Source organism: Dendrobates tinctorius, unplaced genomic scaffold (assembly GCF_039654945.1).
Source record: "Dendrobates tinctorius isolate UK_male_01 unplaced genomic scaffold, ASM3965494v1 ptg000380l, whole genome shotgun sequence".
In the NCBI taxonomy this organism is placed as follows: Eukaryota; Metazoa; Chordata; class Amphibia; order Anura; family Dendrobatidae; genus Dendrobates; species Dendrobates tinctorius.
Window position 1 is genome coordinate 312,021 of NW_027362046.1, and position 19,923 is coordinate 331,943.

The 19,923-nt window shown below is 44.8% G+C and overlaps 1 protein-coding gene across 1 annotated transcript in view; it reads left to right on the plus strand.

The window, feature by feature from the left end:
* The window catches only part of LOC141075937 (uncharacterized), a 54,079-nt gene extending 34,547 nt beyond the window's left edge, over window positions 1-19,532 (plus strand). The window contains 3 exon segments of the mRNA XM_073563137.1: window positions 16,435-18,050; window positions 18,052-18,178; window positions 18,181-19,532. Of these exon segments, the coding sequence (XP_073419238.1) occupies window positions 16,435-18,050; window positions 18,052-18,178; window positions 18,181-18,308 (1,871 nt within the window). The 3' untranslated portion in view covers window positions 18,309-19,532.
* Window positions 19,533-19,923: the final 391 nt, after the last annotated feature.

The window sequence follows — 19,923 nt, forward strand, 5'->3', positions numbered from 1 at the left end:
CAGTATCGGATATCTGGTGTTCTTATTATGGTCATATCTACACAGAGTCAGCGTGTGTGTGTGTGATACTCCGTAAATACATATACGGAGATTGACATTTTCACCAACAACGTATACAGCTGTACACTTCTGATACAGTACTGTATATCTGCTTGTTAGATTACTGTGAAATACATACTGGGTGAACGTCTGTGACTCACAAAATATATACGGAGATTTCACTTTTTACACACACCTTACATAGCTGTACGCTCCTCGTACAGTACCATTTCTCTGCTGGTCTTTTTGGTACATTTTCCCAAAAATGAGGAAGTATGATGGAAGAGGCCACGGACGTGGGCGGGGGGGGTGCAGCTGGTACTGATGGTGGTGGTGGTGCATCGGCTGGTTCTGGGAAAAGCACAATAGCAGCTAAGGCAGGAGGTGTTGAACCTGCGTCATCGTCTGGCACAACAAGGCTGGAGGGATGTGGATTTGCCAGAAAGTGCTCCTCCACACATCACTGTCAGTGCAGCATTGACACCTGGAACATTGGCCCACATGTCAGATTATGCCTTGCGGATCCTAAAAAGGGACCACCGCATTGCCAAAATGATGAGGGATGACGACTACAGGTTGGCCAGCATCCTCGATCCACGCTATAAATGCAAACTACACAACATCATGCCACAGGAGAACCTAGAGCTAATATTGGCTAATAAACAAGCAACTCTGGTAAACCATTTGTTTGAGGCATTCCCAGCACACAGCAGCGGTGATGGTTCTCCCACGAGCCGTAGTGGGCAAAATGGAAGAGGTGTTCGTGGTGCACACAGCCGAACTGGCGTTGGAGACGGGGTTCCAGACCATGTTGTGGTCTGATTTCTCAAGTACCGTATAAAAAGAAAATTCTCCAAAGAAGCATTTTAGTCCATTACTGTAAATACAAGAATTGTGTCTCATGTAGTCTCAATCGACAAAGACGGCTCCCACTAAATTGGAAAGAAACAAGAGAATGCTGGAGTCCAGATCTATCTAAAGCAGTGCAAACTTTTATTGACAAACAACAGGCACATATAGAGTAACAGAACAATCATGATAGGATAATAAAAAGGCAATAAATGACTGCCCGGAGCCCACTGAGACAGACAAATCAGCAACAAATAAATTTGTTATCATGTGAAAAGCACTCAGGCCCTTTGTAAGGGAAATGGATTAGTGCAGGTAAAAAGTGCTGGGGAGTCTGCACTGAAAAGAGTTAATCCACAGAAGTCTATGGCACTAGACCCTGGCAGTATGAATCTATAGTGCTGTGGCAATGAGTATGACCCCCACTGATATCTAATTCGCTGTGGACAATATAATCTGAAAATGCAGCATATCATAAGGGGGGCAGTAAGACATCACCAGTGGACCAGCGTCCCCGCAGTAGCGAGTGCAGTACAATCCAGGCAGAAAAAAGATCAGCACTACCCCCGAGGAAGCGGTATTTTCACCGCGAAACACGTGTTGGGGTGCACAGATCAGCGGTCTCTTTGCACCAGGACATGATGGGTATGTCCATACAATGATATTTTTCTTCCCCTTCGTTTGGGCATCTGTGCAATAGATATAATACACAGTGCTGATCGTTTTTCTGCCTGGATTGTACTGCACTCGCTACTGCGGGGACACTGGTGCGGTGGTGATGTCTTACTGCCCCCCTTATGATATGCTGCATTTTCAGATTATATTGCCCACAGCGAATTAGATATCAGTGGGGGTCATACTCATTGCCGCAGCATTATAGATTCATACTGCCAGGGTCTAGTGCCATAGACTTCTGTGGATTAACTCTTTTCAGTGCAGACTCCCCAGCACTTTTTACCTGCACTAATTCATTTCCCTTACAAAGGGCCTGAGTGCTTTTCACATGATAACACATTTACTTGTTGCTGATTTGTCTGTCTCAGTGGGCTCCGGGCAGTCATTTATTGCCTTCTTATTATCCTATCATGATTGTTCTGTTACTCTATATGTGCCTGTTGTTTGTCAATAACATTTTGCACTGCTTTAGATCTGGACTCCAGCATTCTCTTGTTTCTTTCTCAAGTCCCGTGCAGACGACAGCTAATACAGAATCGATGGAAAGTGACAGGAGACAGCAGTTGTCAACTATGGTTACAAACTACTTCTCCTCCCATATCGATGTTCTCCCACACAGGTCATTCCCCTTTGACTATTGGGCCGCTAAACTGGACACCTGGCCTGAATTGGCCCAATATGCCTTACAGGAGCTCGCTTGCCCAGCTGCAAGTGTGCTATCGGAAAGAGTCTTCAGTGCAGCTGGATCAATCCTGACAGAAAAAAGGACCCGTCTGTCAACCCAAAATGTGGATGATCTAACCTTCATTAAAATGAACCACGCATGGGTTTCCAAGGATTTTGTCCCACCTTCCCCTGATAGCACATAGATTGGCAGAAAAATGGCTTGCTTTTGTCCTCCTATTCCTCGGACTTCTCCAATTCCTCCATTTGCAGCTGCTGAAAGTCCAGCCTACACATAAACATATGCAATTTTTTAAATCTCCCTAACTGTGCTCCCCCCCAGGACCGGGGTCACCACCTGCCGCCCCCGGGCAAGTGCTGTTGCCCTGAACAGGTGTGTGTGCCCACCCTTGGGTGACGGCACTGGCACAGGGCCTCTCATAGTACAGTAAAGTGTCTCTGATGGTGGGGGGGCCCACTCGCCGTCAGACACACTGCCGTGCTATGAGGGGCAGGGCCAGCTCCAGGTTTTTGAGGGCCCCGGGCGAAACAGTCTCAGTGGGCCCCCCCTTGAACACATACCACGATTCATGATGCACAGATACAGCAGAGAAATATAGGTCAGCCGCCAGTGGCTACACATCAGGTGCCAACTGCCAGAAAGCAATGACCACACATCAGGTGCCAACTACCAGAAAGCAGTGACCACACATCAGGTGCCAACTACCAGAAAGCAGTGACCACACATCAGGTGCCAACTACCAGAAAGCAGTGACCACACATCAGGTGCCAACTGCCAGAAAGCAGTGACCACACATCAGGTGCCAACTGCCAGAAAGCAGTGACCACACATCAGGTGCCAACTACCAGAAAGCAGTGACCACACATCAGGTGCCAACTACCAGAAAGCAGTGACCACACATCTGGGCTGCCCTGGAATATGGGAATGGTCACGTGCAATATTTTTATTATAGTCGATGCGCACTTGGTGCAGATTTCCCTTATGGGTTTCTGTGCTGAATATTGGCAGTGTACACGGTTCTGCAATTGTGTCCACTTTCTGCTTAACCTTTAGCGGGTTTGCTTTCATCATATTTCCGCCAGTATGGAAGGTTGATAACATCTGTTTCGGCAGCTTCCTAGCATAGGCGCGTCTCCATCAGTGAACGTGGCATCGACTGCACGTACCACAGTGAGGTGCTTGTGACTAATGTCTAATGGTGTATATTCAAACTGTAGGGTAATTGACCTGTGAGGCAGATTTGTGCGGATATAGGAGAAAATCCCTGATAAAATCCGCATGTGACACACTGGGAATGGATTTTACTGCAGATACGTCGTGGAAAATCCTCTGCCAGTCCCAACAAATCTCCCACAAGCTTAGTGTGGCGGGCATGCTGCCAGGCTGAAATAAAGGCTCCACAGAGCATGAACAGCATCAGTGTGTTCTCTGGTAGTGGGAAAGTGAGGAATGCAGGGAACTCTGAGGAGTTTGCCACCACTAACATGGCTGCTCGGGCCTGATATTTGTGAGGCGTGGGGGAGACACCCTTGTTGTGGTGGGCCCGTCACATACCTGCAGTGCCTCCCTGACACCGGCGGCTCCGAACCACACTGCAGCCTGGCGGGTGGTAGGCAGGTCAGGAGATGTGTCTCGACTCTTGCCGTCGCCAGTGTCCGGTCGCCGCCCGGTCCCTCTATTTCCAGAGAGAGGCGCGCAGCGCGCTTCACAGAGCTCCTGCCCTGCGTCCTCCGTCCGCCCTGTCCTGTTTCTGCCTCGTCACTTCCTCCCTGCGGGCCGCGGCACACGTGACAAGAGACAGGGGAGGGGAGCTCTCCCACCAATCAAAGGAAGACACTCCTGGGCTGCTGGACTGTGATTGGCTAAGGCGCGCGTCTCCTGCCGGAGCCACTGAATCAGATTAGGTCGCATTCCCCAGCAGCCAGACAGCGTGTGTGGGCCCTTCCGTCGTGCCAGGGCCCCGGCACTTGCCCGGGTACGCTGGGTGCTGACGCCAGGCCTGATGAAGGGCCCTTTGCCAGTACCGGCACCCACGACTGGCACCACCCTGCTTGCTCAGGGAAACAGCACTTGCAATACTTACTTCTCCCTGCTCCACCACTGTGTAGTCTGGCCAGTTAAATCCTTCACAGGGACGGCCACTACAAATTTGGTGTACTGATCGATGATGGTTAAGATGTAGCTATGGCCTGTCCTGCTGGCCTCTACCTTCAGATGATCAATGGCTACCATTTGTAATGGACGTCAACTCACAATCAGATGCAGTGGTGCTTTATGATCACCTTTCACATTTTTCATAGTCATAGATGTGTGACCTTCCTGCCACTATTTTTCAATGTCTCCTCTCATGGCAATCCAACAGAATCCCCTACGCCTGTGGCTTCTGTGTTTTGCACTCCAAAGTGACCAGACAGATCATGATAGGCAGTGAGGACCATGTCTACAGCTCTCCCTGCGATCACAATGTGATGGAGGTGAGTAACGGTGATGGGATCGACGCTGCTGCGATACAGCAACCCTTTCTTCACTAATTTCTGTTTTAGCTGTATCCACAGTAAAAGTAATTGAGGGTCACCATCGCCTCTGCTAATTCTCCCGGGAGGTTTTCCCGCGATTACCGTATATACTTGAGTATAAGCCGACCCGAGTATAAGCCGATCCCCCAAATTTTGCCACAAAAACTCAGAAAACGTATTGACTCGAGTATAAGCCTAGGGTGGAAAATGCTCCATAGATTATTCCCCATATGCTGCCCCCATAAGAAGCTCCATAGATTATTCTCCCATATGCTGCCCCCATACGAAGCTCCATAGATTATTCTCCCATATGCTGCCCCCATAAGAAGCTCCATAGATTATTCCCCCATATGCTGCCCCCATAAGATGCTCCATAGATTGTTCCCCCAAATGCTACCCCCATAAGATGCTCCATATATTATTCCCCCATATGCTGCCCCCATAAGAAGCTCCATAGATTATTCCCCCATATGCTGCCCCATAAGATGCTAAATAGATTATGGCCCCATGTGCTGCTGCTGCTGCTGCTGCATGTAAAAATAAAAAAAAGACATACTCACCTCTCCGTCGCTGGGTGTCAGGTGCCGGTGTCACTGCTGGCACCTGAGATACTCACCTGTCCTGCGTCCATGGCTGCTTGCTGCTGTCTGGTACGTCATCGGTCAGTGACGTTCAGACTGCAGGGGGTGTGGTGCGCACTAACCACGTCACCGCGCCCTCTGCTGTCTGAAGTCACTGACAGATGATGTGCCAGACAGCAGCAAGCAGCCATGGATGCAGGACAGGTGAGTATCGCTATACTTACCCGTCCTGATGCTGTCTCTTCAGCCCTCAGCTTCTCCGCGCTCTCCCTTCCTGCCTTCAGTGGTCACGTGGTACCGCTCATTAAGACTCATGAATATGCGCATATTTTTAATGAGCGGTACCACGTGACCGCTGAAGGCAGGAAGGGAGAGCGCGGAGAAGCTGGGGGCTCAAGAGACAGCGTCAGAATGGGTAAGTATGACCTGACACCCCCGCCCCCCTCTGACTCCCTGGTGTATATGACTCGAATATAAGCCGAGAGGGGGGACTTTCAGCCAAAAAAATGGGCTGAAAATCTCGACTTATATTCGAGTATATACGGTAGTAATTCAAACTTTTCTGAAATCACTCGACTTTCCATCTGTACTTTTATCCATCTAGCTTCTTGTAGCGGAGAGTCTGGACTGGCTTATTGAGACTGAAATATATACGAAGATTTCAAAGTACCCCAACACTGTATAATGGTGTACGTTTCGAATACATTTCCCTTTTTCTCATTTTTATATTCTTGTGTAATCCATACTGAGCCTGTGAACATCTGTCTGTAACTCCAGAAATATATTTGTACATTTAAGATTACCCCAACACTGTATACAGCTGTACGCTTGTGACACCTTACCCATTTAATGCTTTTTATATTGTGGTCTAATCCATACTGAGCCAGTGACAGTCTGTTTCTGACTCTGGAAATATATACTGAGATTTACAATGCCCCCTACACTGTATACAGCTGTACGCTTCAGATCCCTTATAGGGATGGGCGAATCTACTCGTTAGGACTCGTTACTCTGCGAGTAGTAGGGGACTCGCAGGAGTCAGTACTCTGCGAGTTTCCAAGCGATTACTCGCACAGTAACGAGTCCAATACAAATCAATGGCAATCCTAGTTTTTTCAGAGTTTAATACAAGCAATCCTAGTTTCTTAGCGATTTTGTGTCCCCCTGCTGACACAAAATCGATAAGAAACTAGAATTGCTTGTATTAAACTCTGAAAAAAAAAATAGGAGTCTTAGCGATTTTGTGTCCCCCTGCTGACTAGTGTTGAGCTTTCCGATTGGCTGCCGAAATGACGTCATCATGATGCGCCGTCAGTTCGGGCCTTCGGGGGGGCTATGCTGACTGTCCGGGGGTCTGTACCGGCCTGCCGGTGGTCTGTGCCGGCCTGCCGGTGGCCTGTGCAGGCTCCGGTGGTCTGTGCCGGCCTGCCGGGGGGCTGTGCCGGCCTGCCGGTGGTCTGTGCAGGCTCCGGTGGTCTGTGCAGGCTCCGGTGGTCTGTGCAGGCATCGTCCGATGGGACTACAAGTCCCATCGGGCGATGCCTGCTACCATGACAGTGATTGACACATTAGCCAATGATGGGACAGTAGTAGTCCCATCATCCGGCTAATGTGTTGAATGTAAAAAAAAAAAATAAAAAAAAAAAATTACATGCTACATACATACAACATGCATACTACATATATACTACATGCAACATACATACTACATGCATACTACATACATACTACATGCATACTACATACATACTACATATATACTATATATACTATATGTAACATACATACTACATATATACTACATGCTACATACATGCAACATACATACTACATACATGCTACATACTACATGCATACTACATACATACTACATACATACAACATATATACTACATATATACTATATATACTACATGTAACATACATACTACATATATACTACATGCTACATACATGCAACATACATACTACATACATGCTACATACTACATGCATACTACATACATACTACATACATACAACATATATACTATATATACTACATGTAACATACATACTACATATATACTACATGCTACATACATGCAACATACATACTACATACATGCTACATGCATACTACATACATACACTACATGCATGCAACATGCATACTACATATATACTGCATATATACTGCATGCATGCAACATACATATATACTACATACAATACATACATATAGACATACAGTACATATAACATAGAGTACATACTTACCGTCACTTGTCACTTTGATCCCCGAAGCCATTGTCACCTGAGGGATAAATATCAAAATAAAAAAACACCAATATACTTACCCCGATCCGCAGAAGTCCACGAGGGTCCCACGTCCATCTTGCGAGGAGAACAGCAGCATCAGCTGATGCTACCGTTCTCTACCAGCTCCAGGAATACAATGACGGAAGGTAGGTATCCTTCCGCACTGTATTCCTCCACCACTGTAAAAAAAAAAAGTCCCTAGTCTCACTTTATGCCATTGCTGCGTGGGAATTTCCCATGCAGCAATGGCATAAAGTGAGACTAGGGACTTTTTTTTTTTTTTTAAAGTGGTGGAGGAATACAGTGCGGAAGGATACCTACCTTCCGTCATTGTATTCCTGGAGCTGGTAGAGAACGGTAGCATCAGCTGATGCTGCTGTTCTCCACGCAAGATGGACGTGGGACCCTCGTGGACTTCTGCGGATCGGGGTAAGTATATTGGTGTTTTTTTATTTTGATATTTATTCCTCAGACGACAATGGCTTCGGGGATCAAAGTGACAAGTGACGGTAAGTATGTACTCTATGTTATATGTACTGTATGTCTATATGTATGTATTGTATGTAGTATATATGTATGTTGCATGCATGTAGTATATATGCAGTATATATGTAGTATGCATGTTGCATGCATGTAGTGTATGTATGTAGTATGCATGTAGCATGTATGTAGTATGTATGTTGCATGTATGTAGCATGTAGCATATATGTAGTATGTATGTTACATGTAGTATATATAGTATATATGTTGTATGTATGTAGTATGTATGTAGTATGTATGTAGTATGTAGCATGTATGTAGTATGTATGTTGCATGTATGTAGCATGTAGTATATATGTAGTAGAATCATAGAATCATAGAATTGTAGAGTTGGAAGGGACCTCCTGGGCCATCTGGTCCAACCCCCTGCTCAAAGCAGGATTCGCTAAATCATCCCAGTCAGATGTCTGTCCAGCCTCTGTTTGAAGACTTCCATTGAAGGAGAACTCACCACTTCTCGTGGCAGCCTGTTCCACTCATTGATCACTCTAACTGTCAAAAAGTTTTTTCTAATATCTAATCTGTGTCTCCTCCCATTCAGTTTCATCCCATTGCTTCTAGTCTTTCCTTGTGCAAATGAGAATAAAGTTGATCCTTCTACAATGTGACAGCCCTTTAGATATTTGTAGACAGCTATTAAGTCTCCTCTCAGTCTTCTCTTTTGCAAACTAAACATTCCCAAATCCTGCAACCTTTCTTCATAAGACAGGGTTTGCAGACCGGTCACCATTCTGGTCGCTCTTTTCTGAACTTGCTCCAGTTTGTTGATGTCTTTTTTAAAATGTGGTGCCCAAAACTGGACACAATATTCCAGATGAGGTCTGACCAAAGAGGAGTAGAGGGAAATAATGACTTCACGTGATCTAGACTGTATGCTTCTGTTAATACATCCTAGAATTGCATTTGCCTTTTTTGCTGCTGCATCACACTGTTGACTCATATTCAGTCTGTGATCTATTAGTATACCCAAGTCTTTTTCACATGTGCTGTCACTTAGCCCTATTCCTCCCATTCTATATATGCTTTTTCCATTTTTATTGCCCAGATGTAGTACTTTGCATTTCTCCCTGTTAAAAACCATTCTGTTAGTTGCTGCCCACTTCTCCAGTTTATTTAAATCTTTTTGAATCCTCTCTCTCTCTTCTCTAGTATTAGCTATCCCTCCTAGCTTTGTGTCATCAGCAAATTTAATCAGTTTACCCTCAATTCCTTCATCTAAATCGTTGATAAAGATGTTGAACAATACAGGGCCCAGGACAGAGCCCTGTGGTACCCCACTTGAGACATTCTTCCAACTGGATGTGCAGCCATTTACGACCACTCTTTGGGTCCGATCACTAAGCCAGTTATGAATCCACCTAACAGTTGCCTTGTCCATTCCATACTTAATCATTTTTTCAATAAGGATTGTATGAGAGACTTTGTCAAATGCTTTGCTGAAGTCAAGATATACTATATCTACAGCATTTCCTTGATCCACCCAATCAGTGATACCGTCATAGAAGGAAATTAAGTTAGTCTGACATGACTTATTAGTTACAAACCCATGCTGACTCTGTTTAATCACTTCATTCTTATCCAGGTATTGACATACATGTTGTTTAATAATTTGTTCAAAGATCTTTCCTGGTATAGAAGTCAGACTCACCGGCCTATAGTTACCTGGGTCCACCTTCTTCCCCTTTTTGAAGATAGGAACAACATTTGCTCTTCTCCAGTCTTCTGGCACTTCTCCTGTTCTCCAAGAATTTTCAAAGATTATAGAGAGGGGTTCAAAAATTTCTTCTGCTATCTCCTTCAGTACTCTGGGGTGTAATTCATCTGGACCTGGAGACTTGAATTCATTTAGGCTAGCTAAGTGTTTCCTCACTATCTTTCTGTTTATAGATATCCTGGATTCTTCTATTCCCTTAATAGGACAGTGAATAACAGTTGATGTTACATTTCCTTTCTGAGAGAAAACAGATGCAAAATAGGAATTTAAAAGTTCAGCCTTCTCAACATCCTGTCTTACCATTTCATCATTTTCATCCTGTAAAAATCCTATAGCATCTTTGACTTTTCTTTTACTTTTGACATATCCCCAAAATCCTTTATTATTGCTTTTGACATCTCTTGCAAGCCTCAATTCATTTTCAGCTTTAGATAATCTGATTTGTGCCCTGCAGGTTCTGCAGACAGCATTATATTCTTCTTTAGATATGCCTCCCTCTTTCCATTTTATAAACATTTTTTTCTTCCTTTTTAGCATGTGCTTAAGTTCTGTGTTCATCCATCCTGGTTTCCTTAACTGCTTCCTATTCTTCCCTCTTTTCGGAATTGTTAACAACTGTGCTTTGAGAATTTCATTTTTCAAGATTTCCCATCCTTCCTGGACATTTTTGTCTTTAAGGATATCCAGCCATTGGATCCCTCCAATTCTCTTTCTGAATCCCTTAAAATCTGCCTTTCTGAAATCTAACCTTGACGTCTGAGTCTTCACAGGTCTTCCGCCTCTAGTTATCCAAAATTCTAAAATAGCATGGTCGCTACCTCCTAGGGTCCCAGCCACTTTTACCTCCTCAACCATTTCCTCCCTGTTTATAAGGATTAGATCCAAGGTAGCAGTTCCCCTTGTTTTCTCCCTTACCTTTTGGAAGATAAAGTTGTCAGCAAGAGAGGATAAGAATTTCCTTGACCTGTTAGTTTTGCCTGAGAGAGATTCCCAACAAATGTCTGGATAGTTGAAATCTCCCATGACAACTATGTCATATTTTTTGGAGAACTTGGCCATTTGATGCATAAAGAGTTCATCCATATCTTCAGCTTGCACAGGCGGCCTGTAGTAAATGCCTACAATGGTGTATGTTACATGTAGTATATATAGTATATATGTAGTATGTATGTAGTATGTATGTAGTATGCATGTAGTATGCATGTAGTATGTATGTTGCATGTAGTATATATGTAGTATGCATGTTGCATGTATGTAGCATGTAATTTTTTTATTTTTTTTTTTACATTCAACACATTAGCCGGATGATGGGACTACTACTGTCCCATCATTGGCTAATTTGTCAATCACTGTCATGGTAGCAGACATCGCCCGATGGGACTTGTAGTCCCATCGGACGATGCCTGCACAGACCACCGGAGCCTGCACAGACCACCGGAGCCTGCACAGACCACCGGCAGGCCGGCACAGCCCCCCGGCAGGCCGGCACAGCCCCCCGGCAGGCCGGCACAGACCACCGGAGCCGGCACAGACCACCGGCAGGCCGGCACAGACCACCGGCAGGCCGGCACAGACCCCCCGGCAGGCCGGCACAGACCACCGGAGCCTGCACAGACCACCGGCAGGCCGGCACAGACCACCGGAGCCTGCACAGACCACCGGCAGGCCGGCACAGACCACCGGCAGGCCGGTAAAGACCCCCGGACAGTCGGCACAGCCCCCCCGAAGGCCCGAACTGACGGCGCATCATAATGCGCACAGACAGCGCATCATGATGACGTCATTTCGGCAGCCAATCGGAAAGCTCAACACTAGTCAACAGGGGGACACAAAATCGCTAAGACTCCTATTTTTTTTTTTTTCAGAGTTTAATACAAGCAATTCTAGTTTCTTAGCGATTTTGTGTCAGCAGGGGGACACAAAATCGCTAAGAAACTAGGATTGCTTGTATTAAACTCTGAAAAAACTAGGATTGCCATTCCCCATTCATTAACATTGGAATCGCTGCAATACTCGCATCCCCATTCATTAACATTGGAATCGCTAGACTCGCAACGAATAGCGAGTTTCCGACTCGGACTCGTTACAGTCTAGCGATTCCGAGTATTTCAGGATTCGCCCATCCCTAATCCCTTACCCTTTTACTGATTTTTATATTGTGTAATCCATACTGACCCTAAGAGCGTTTGTGTGTGCCTCCTGAAATAAATAGGGAGATTTGCAATGTTTAAACAATGCTACAGTATATCTACCTTGTATCTGGTGATACAGTACCCTTTTTCTACTTTTTATATTCTTGGCTAATGCATACTGGGACTGAGAGCGTCTGTGTCTGCCTCCTGAAATGTCTACGGAGATTTTGAATGTTTAAACTATACTATATATACCTTGTATCTGGTGATACTGTACCCTTTTTCTCCTTTTTTAATTGTTGTCGAATCCATACTGGCCATGACAGCGTCTGTGTCTGCCTCCAAAAATATAAACGTAGATTTAGAATGTTGAAACTATACTATATATCCCTGGTATCTGGTGTTAAAATTAAACGCCACGCAGGGCTGGGGGTTACTCAGTACCGGGCCTTTCAGGCTCTTTTAAGGGGGAAGTATGTCACGGTGGTGATTGTTACACGGTCCGTGGCCCTGGGTGTCCAATAAAGAACATGACAGTTCAGATGAGGGGGAAGATGGTATGATAATTAATTTGAAAAAGGGGGATCGTGACGCCACCCATGGTACTCAGCTTGGGTAGCCAACGCTGCAATACATATCCTCTGGGACGGTGTTAAAGCATCCAAGATGATGAAGCTCTCCACGGGCACAGCTATATCCCAGGGCAGTTGAGATGGTGCTTGTGAGCCGTTGACGATGATGGTGAGTGTAGCGTGTGTAGCAGGCGAGTTGTAAAAGACATCAAGGACACAGTTGGGTGCAGTTTCTGAGTTTTTCCTCAAAAGTTTTGTGCACAAGATGACCCACTTGGTACTGTGTCCTCCGAGGGAGGGGTCCGGCAAACTCCAAGGTAGATCAGGAACACCTGTTCAAGACTCCTCCTTGTGTATCCTTTCTAGGCCGTGTCTCTGCGCTGACCTCTCCCTTCCTTCCTGTTGTGCGCCTTCGCAAACAGTATCCCAAGCGGGCAGCCACGGATCACACTGGGCTACGTGGGTCAGGCCCTGGGGTCTTTTATTCCATCTGCTGCCTTTTTGAGTTTTGAATGCGGCTGCGACTGAGGCACTTAAAGTTATCTCAGCCTCCGTCTTTCTAGCTGAGCCCTGTATTTCTCCACTACCTTCAGGAGCCACCTTCCCGAACGAGGCCTGGTTCTTCCTTCTCCAGAAACAGGCCTCACAGGTGGCTTATTGCATTTCCCATGCCCCAAAGATGCCTTCCTTCCAGTCTAGGAGCTTGGACAAGGTGTTTCTATCTTCTCTGACCCTCAGCCCTCTCACAGCAATCCTGCTCTTACTCTGTCCTGTCACCAACTGACAACTCTCTAGAAAGATCCATTTACCTCAGACTAGCTACACCCACCAACTGTCACCTTGCTCTCTCTCATTGGATGGCCATAATCACTCCACTACCTAAGCTCCTCCCACTGTACTTACCTTCAACACTAACCCCCAACACCCTTTCCTAGTTAGTCTGGGATGAGGCCATCCTCTCGCCGGGTACACACAGATGCCCTGACTAACTAGTGTGTGTGTTGAGTGCAGGTTTAGGAGTCCTGAATGGTGATCCCTCCTTACCTGAGGATGGGATACCACACCTTTGGATGAGGTGCAGTACCTCTGTGGCGACCATACCCTAAGGGGCGCCATAGTACCCTTTCTCAACTTTCTATATTGTTGTCGGATCCATACTGGGCCTGAGAGCGTCTGTGTTTGCCTCCTGAAAAGTATATGGATATTCAGCATGTTTAATCTATACTATATATACCTTGTATCTAGTGATACTGTACCCTTTTGCAAATTTTTATATTATTGTCTAATCCATACTGAGCCTGTGACCGTCTGTGTCTGACCCATGAAGTATATACGGAGATTTACAATTATCCCTAGACGGTATAGAGCTGTCTGCTTCTGATACAGTACCATATATCTGCTTGTATTTTGAGTTCATTTTCACAAAAATTATTAAGTATGGTGGAAGAGGCCGCGGACGTGGGTGTGGGGGGCCAGCTGGTACTGATGGTGGTGGTGCATCTGCTGGTAGGGCCAAAAGCACAATAGCAGCTAAGGCAGGAGGTGTTGAGCCTGCGTCATCGTCTGGCACAAGAAGCCCTTCAAGGCTCTCTTTTATGGGAGTAGGTAAACTGCTTTTAAAGCCAGAGCATCAGGAACTGCCTTACATTGCCAAAACAGCCTCCATCTTTATCACCTCCTCTTCAGAAGTTTACAAAAATGCAAGCACTGAGTTGTCAGTGCAGGCTTCTGGTCAAGAACCACCCCTTTCCTTGTCTCCTTCACCCCCACCCAAAGTGCAGGATGCGGCAGCCCACAATTCAGATTACTCCATGGAGCCCTTTTCACATGCCATGCCTGTTTTATCAAGTGAAATCCTGAATTCCCCAGTCCAACATGAATCGGAGATTGAGTGCACTGATGCACAGCCACTGCTAGATGATTCCGCTGGTACATTCACCCACAGCACTACATTCCTCTCGCACTCTAAAGAGCCAGAATGTGACACTGATGAAACTCAGGTGCCCCTTCCCGCATACTATACCACCTTACACGGTGACACAGAGGAAGGTGCAGATAAAAGTGCCGGTTCCCTGAGCAGGTGGGGGGGTCCTAATCGTGGGCAACAGCAGTGGCACAGGGCCCCTCATAGCACGCAAAAGTGTCTCTGCCGGTGGGAGGGCCCACTCGCCGTCAGACATACCGTCGTAATATGAGGGGCCCTGTGCCAGTGCCATCACCCACGAGTGGGCCACCCATGCTTGCTCAGGGCCACAGCACTTGCAGTACTTACCTCTCCCTACCGCCGTGACATCTTCCGCGTTTCCTGACAGTGACATTCAGGTTTGAGAGCGCGTTGACATTACGTCTGTATGCCCTCTACCGAAACAGTACAAGTGCAGAGAACTTGAAGATGGCAAAGCTGAGGAGTCCAGAGTACAGCAGTGCCCAGCGAGGAGAGGTATTTAATTTTTTTAAATGTTGGGAGCATTTTTGGGGGAGCAATATACACTGGAGAATGAGATATGGGGCCCATCATACACTGGAGCATCATCCATTTGGCCCATCATATACTGGAGTATTCCAAATGGGGCACATCAGACACTGGAGCAGCATTTATGGGGCCCATTATACACTGGAGCATTAGAAATAGGGCCCATTATATATGGAGCATTATTTGGGCCCATAACACACTGGAGCATCGTCCATGGAGACCAACATATACTGGAGCATTCCAAATGGGGGACATCAGACACTGGAGCAGCATTTACGGGGAGCATTATACACTGGAGCATTAGAAATGGGGCCCATTATATATGGAGCATTATTTGGGCCCATAACACTGGAGCATCGTCCATGGGGACCAACATATACTGGAGCATTTCAAATGGGTTACATCAGACACTGGAGCAGCATTTATGGGGCCCATTATACACTGGAGCATTAGAAATGGGGCCCATTATATATAGAGCATTATTTGGGCTCATAAGACAGTGGAGCATCATCCATGGGGACCAACATATACTATAGCATTATGTGGAGCTCATCATATACTGTATGGAACATTATATGGGACCAATTATTCTGTATGGAGAAATATATGGCGCTCATTATTCTGTATGGTGCACTAGGTGGTGGCCATAATACTGTATGAAGTAATATACTGTACTTTTTGAGCTATTGTAGAATTTAAAATAGATAATATCAGTCATGTCATGTAAGCAGTGAAATATTTTTCATTGTACTATACCTATATTTCTGTGCGGTATCGGAGCATTATGAATTGTGGTATGTGTTAAAAGGGCGCACTGACACTCTTTGGCCCAGGGCACATGAAAACCTGGCGTCAGCCCTACCCCCCCCACAACTTTAGCCAAATAAGCCCCAGTTTTCAATGCGTAAGTATTATTATAAAGTAAATTAAGGTTTACAAGCTTAAGTAATAAGAATTGATGTCGTTGCCATTAAAATGGGCACTGTAGGTGTGTTTACTGTCCTCCACTCCCTACCGACTTTGCTGCCCTATTGACTTGCATTGGGTTCCGTGTTTCAGTCGGACCCCGACTTTTCCCTATAGTCGGCCGATTTCGTTCGACCCGACTTTTAAGAAAGTCGTGTTTCATGAAACCAGACTCGACCCGAAAAAAGGAAGTGTCGCTCATCTCTACCAAACACTACTGGTTCATCCAACAAAGTTTTCTACTAGACTGTGAACAGTCATTGTCTTAGTAAATGATTAAAGTTTTTTACATAGCTTGCCATTTTTATGGACAGTTTAAGTAGAAATGTTCAAAAATATAAAACTCAAGGATATTTTATTAATAAATAATAATTGTTTTATATCTTAGCAGATGACTGTACCAGGAGATCAGATGGACAGCTGACATCTTCAATTTTTAAATCTGATCTTGAGATCCTACAAGATACAATTGAAGTGAATGCCATTACTCCAGATATATCATCATCCATTCACAGCAAAGATCTGTCATCTGATCCTATGAAACAGGTCCCATCTTCTGATTCATTACTGACTACTAAGGAAAATCAAAGTCACAAAAGAGGCAATAAAAAACAAACTGCTGCTAAAGCAAAGAAGTCATTCTCATGTTCAGAATGTGGGAAATGTTTTACATGGAAATCACGTTTTGTTACACACCAAAGAACTCACACAGGGGAGAAGCCTTTTTCCTGTTCAGAATGTGGGAAATGTTTTACACTGAAATCAGATTTGGTTAATCACCATAGAACTCACACAGCGGAGAAGCCTTTTTCCTGTTCAGAATGTGGGAAATGTTTTATACAGAAATCACATTTTGTTACTCACCAGAGAACTCACACAGGGGTGAAGCCTTTTTCCTGTTCAGAATGTGGGAAATGTTTTAACCGGAAATCACATTTGGTTAATCATCATAGAACTCACACAGGGGAGAAGCCTTTTTCATGTTCAGAATGTGGGAAATGTTTTAACCAGAAATCAGATTTGGTTAATCACCAGAGAAATCACACAGGGGAGAAGCGTTTTTCCTGTTCAGAATGTGGGAAATCTTTTAACCAGAAATCACATTTGGTTAATCACCATAGAACTCACACAGGGGAGAAGCCTTTTTCATGTTCAGAATGTGGGAAATGTTTTGCACATAAATCACATTTTGTTAGACACCAGAGAACTCACACAGGGGAGAAGCCTTTTTCCTGTTCAGAATGTGGGAAATGTTTTAACCAGAAATCAGATTTGGCTAATCACCATAAAATTCACACAGGAGAGAAGCCTTTTTCATGTTCAGAATGTGGGAAATGTTTCTGCACTAAATCAGAATGTGTTAGGCACCATCGATCTCACACAGGGGAGAAGCCTTTTTCCTGTTCAGAATGTGGGAAATGTTTTACATGGAAATCACGTTTTGTTACACACCAAAGAACTCACACAGGGGAGAAGCCTTTTTCCTGTTCAGAATGTGGGAAATGTTTTACACTGAAATCAGATTTGGTTAATCACCATAGAACTCACACAGCGGAGAAGCCTTTTTCCTGTTCAGAATGTGGGAAATGTTTTATACAGAAATCACATTTTGTTACTCACCAGAGAACTCACACAGGGGTGAAGCCTTTTTCCTGTTCAGAATGTGGGAAATGTTTTAACCGGAAATCACATTTGGTTTATCATCATAGAACTCACACAGGGGAGAAGCCTTTTTCATGTTCAGAATGTGGAAAATGTTTTAACCAGAAATCAGATTTGGTTAATCACCAGAGAAATCACACAGGGGAGAAGCGTTTTTCCTGTTCAGAATGTGGGAAATCTTTTAACCAGAAATCACATTTGGTTAATCACCATAGAACTCACACAGGGGAGAAGCCTTTTTCATGTTCAGAATGTGGGAAATGTTTTGCACATAAATCACATTTTGTTAGACACCAGAGAACTCACACAGGGGAGAAGCCTTTTTCCTGTTCAGAATGTGGGAAATGTTTCTGCACATAAATCACATTTTGTTAATCACCAGAGAACACACACAGGGGAGAAACCTTTTTCATGTTCAGAATGCGGGAAATGTTTTTGCACTAAATCACATTGTGTTAGGCACCAGAGAACTCACCAGGGGAGAAGCCTTTTTCATGTTCAGAATGTGGAACAATTTTTAACCAGAAATGGAGTCTTGTTCCACACCAAATAACTCACACAGGGGAGAAACTTCCTTCATGCTTAATCGAAAATAAATCTTGATCACATCAGAGAAGCCATTTTTCCTGTTCATAATGTGGGAAATGTTTTAACAGAAATGGAATCTTACTACTAATAATAATCTTTCTTTTTATATAGCACTAACCTATTCCGCAGCCCTTTACAGTTTGCACACATTATCATCACTGTCCTCAATGGGGCTCACAATGTAAATTCCCTATCAGTATGTCTTTCAAATGTGGGAGGAAACCCATGCAAACACAGGGAGAACATACAAACTCCTTGCAGATGTTGTCCTTGATGGGAGTTGAACCCAGGATTACAGCACTACAAGGCTGCAGTGCTAACGACTGAGCCACCTCAACAGAGAACATACACAGGGGAGAAGCCTTTTTGATTTTCTTAATGTTGTCAATATTTTACTTGGAAATCAGCTGTTAATAAACATCAGAAACGTCACATAGGGGAGAAGCCTTTTTTATGTTCATAATGTTGGAATAGTTTTAACCAAAATTGAATTTTCTTAAATGGGTTGTCTCTTGTCATTCCTCCTGTATGCTGAAAAAAGGATAAAACTAAACTTTATTAATTCCAAATGTAAAACTATACCCATAATTCACCCCCTGAATGTTAGTCAGAAGGTGACTAATAGAAAAAAACATGTACCCCACATCTCAGTATATAGGGTGAGGTGATGTATACACACTCACTCTCCAAGCCTCACATTTCTACGGGTTTCATTGTCCTCACCAAAGGCGTCATCAGGTGACTATTTAATATTGATCTATATTCCAGCGAGACTGGACAAAAAAAAATTAAAATCATGTTATCTGAAACAGAAAACTAGCCACATATCGGCAGATCCCAGACTTCAAACTTTATACTTCGTATAGTTTTTACATCACGAGGGACATGGATCTATCATTCTACAGGAAACAACCTAGGGGTTTTCAGCCTTGGTTGGAAGAATACAGATCTGCTTCATTCACCATCGCTGAACCATGGATACGTTTGGAGAAGCCAGGTTGTGATCCTCGGATTAACTGGCCTTTTTTTAGCTTGTATGGACTGAATGGATTGTCATCTTCCTACGCTTGTCGTTACCTCCTCTCTGAGCGTGCCACAGGTGGGGTAGCGACCCCAGGAGCAAATCAGCGGAAGGCTGAGACTCTGTAATGTGCACTCTGTTGGGTATTTTGCTGGGACTGTTCTATGTGTTATCTGCCTGTTTTGTGGTACAATAAAGCATTGCCACACTGCATTACACTCACTGTGTGTTGTCTGAGTAGCGTTATGCCCATGTTAAAGGGAGAGCCTGCGTTCGGTGGAATGATCCCTGATCCATGTCGTTTCGGCCAGCGGACCGGGGTGCGCGCTGACAACCCATGTCTCCACAGGCATGATTCAATAGTCTCAATGGGAGGCTAGAAGCTTTCTAAACCCGATCGGCTCTGCTACATACAGGCAATGATCAGATCACCTGCATGTAGCAGAGTTGCTCACTTGCTATGAGCGCCGACCACTGGGCAGAGCTCATAGGATCCGGAAGTGACAACCATAGAGGTCTGCTGGAGACCTCTGGTTGTCATTCCAACCTATTGGTGACCGCGATCACGTGACAGGGTCACCGATGTGCGGGATTTCTGGCCCATCATGT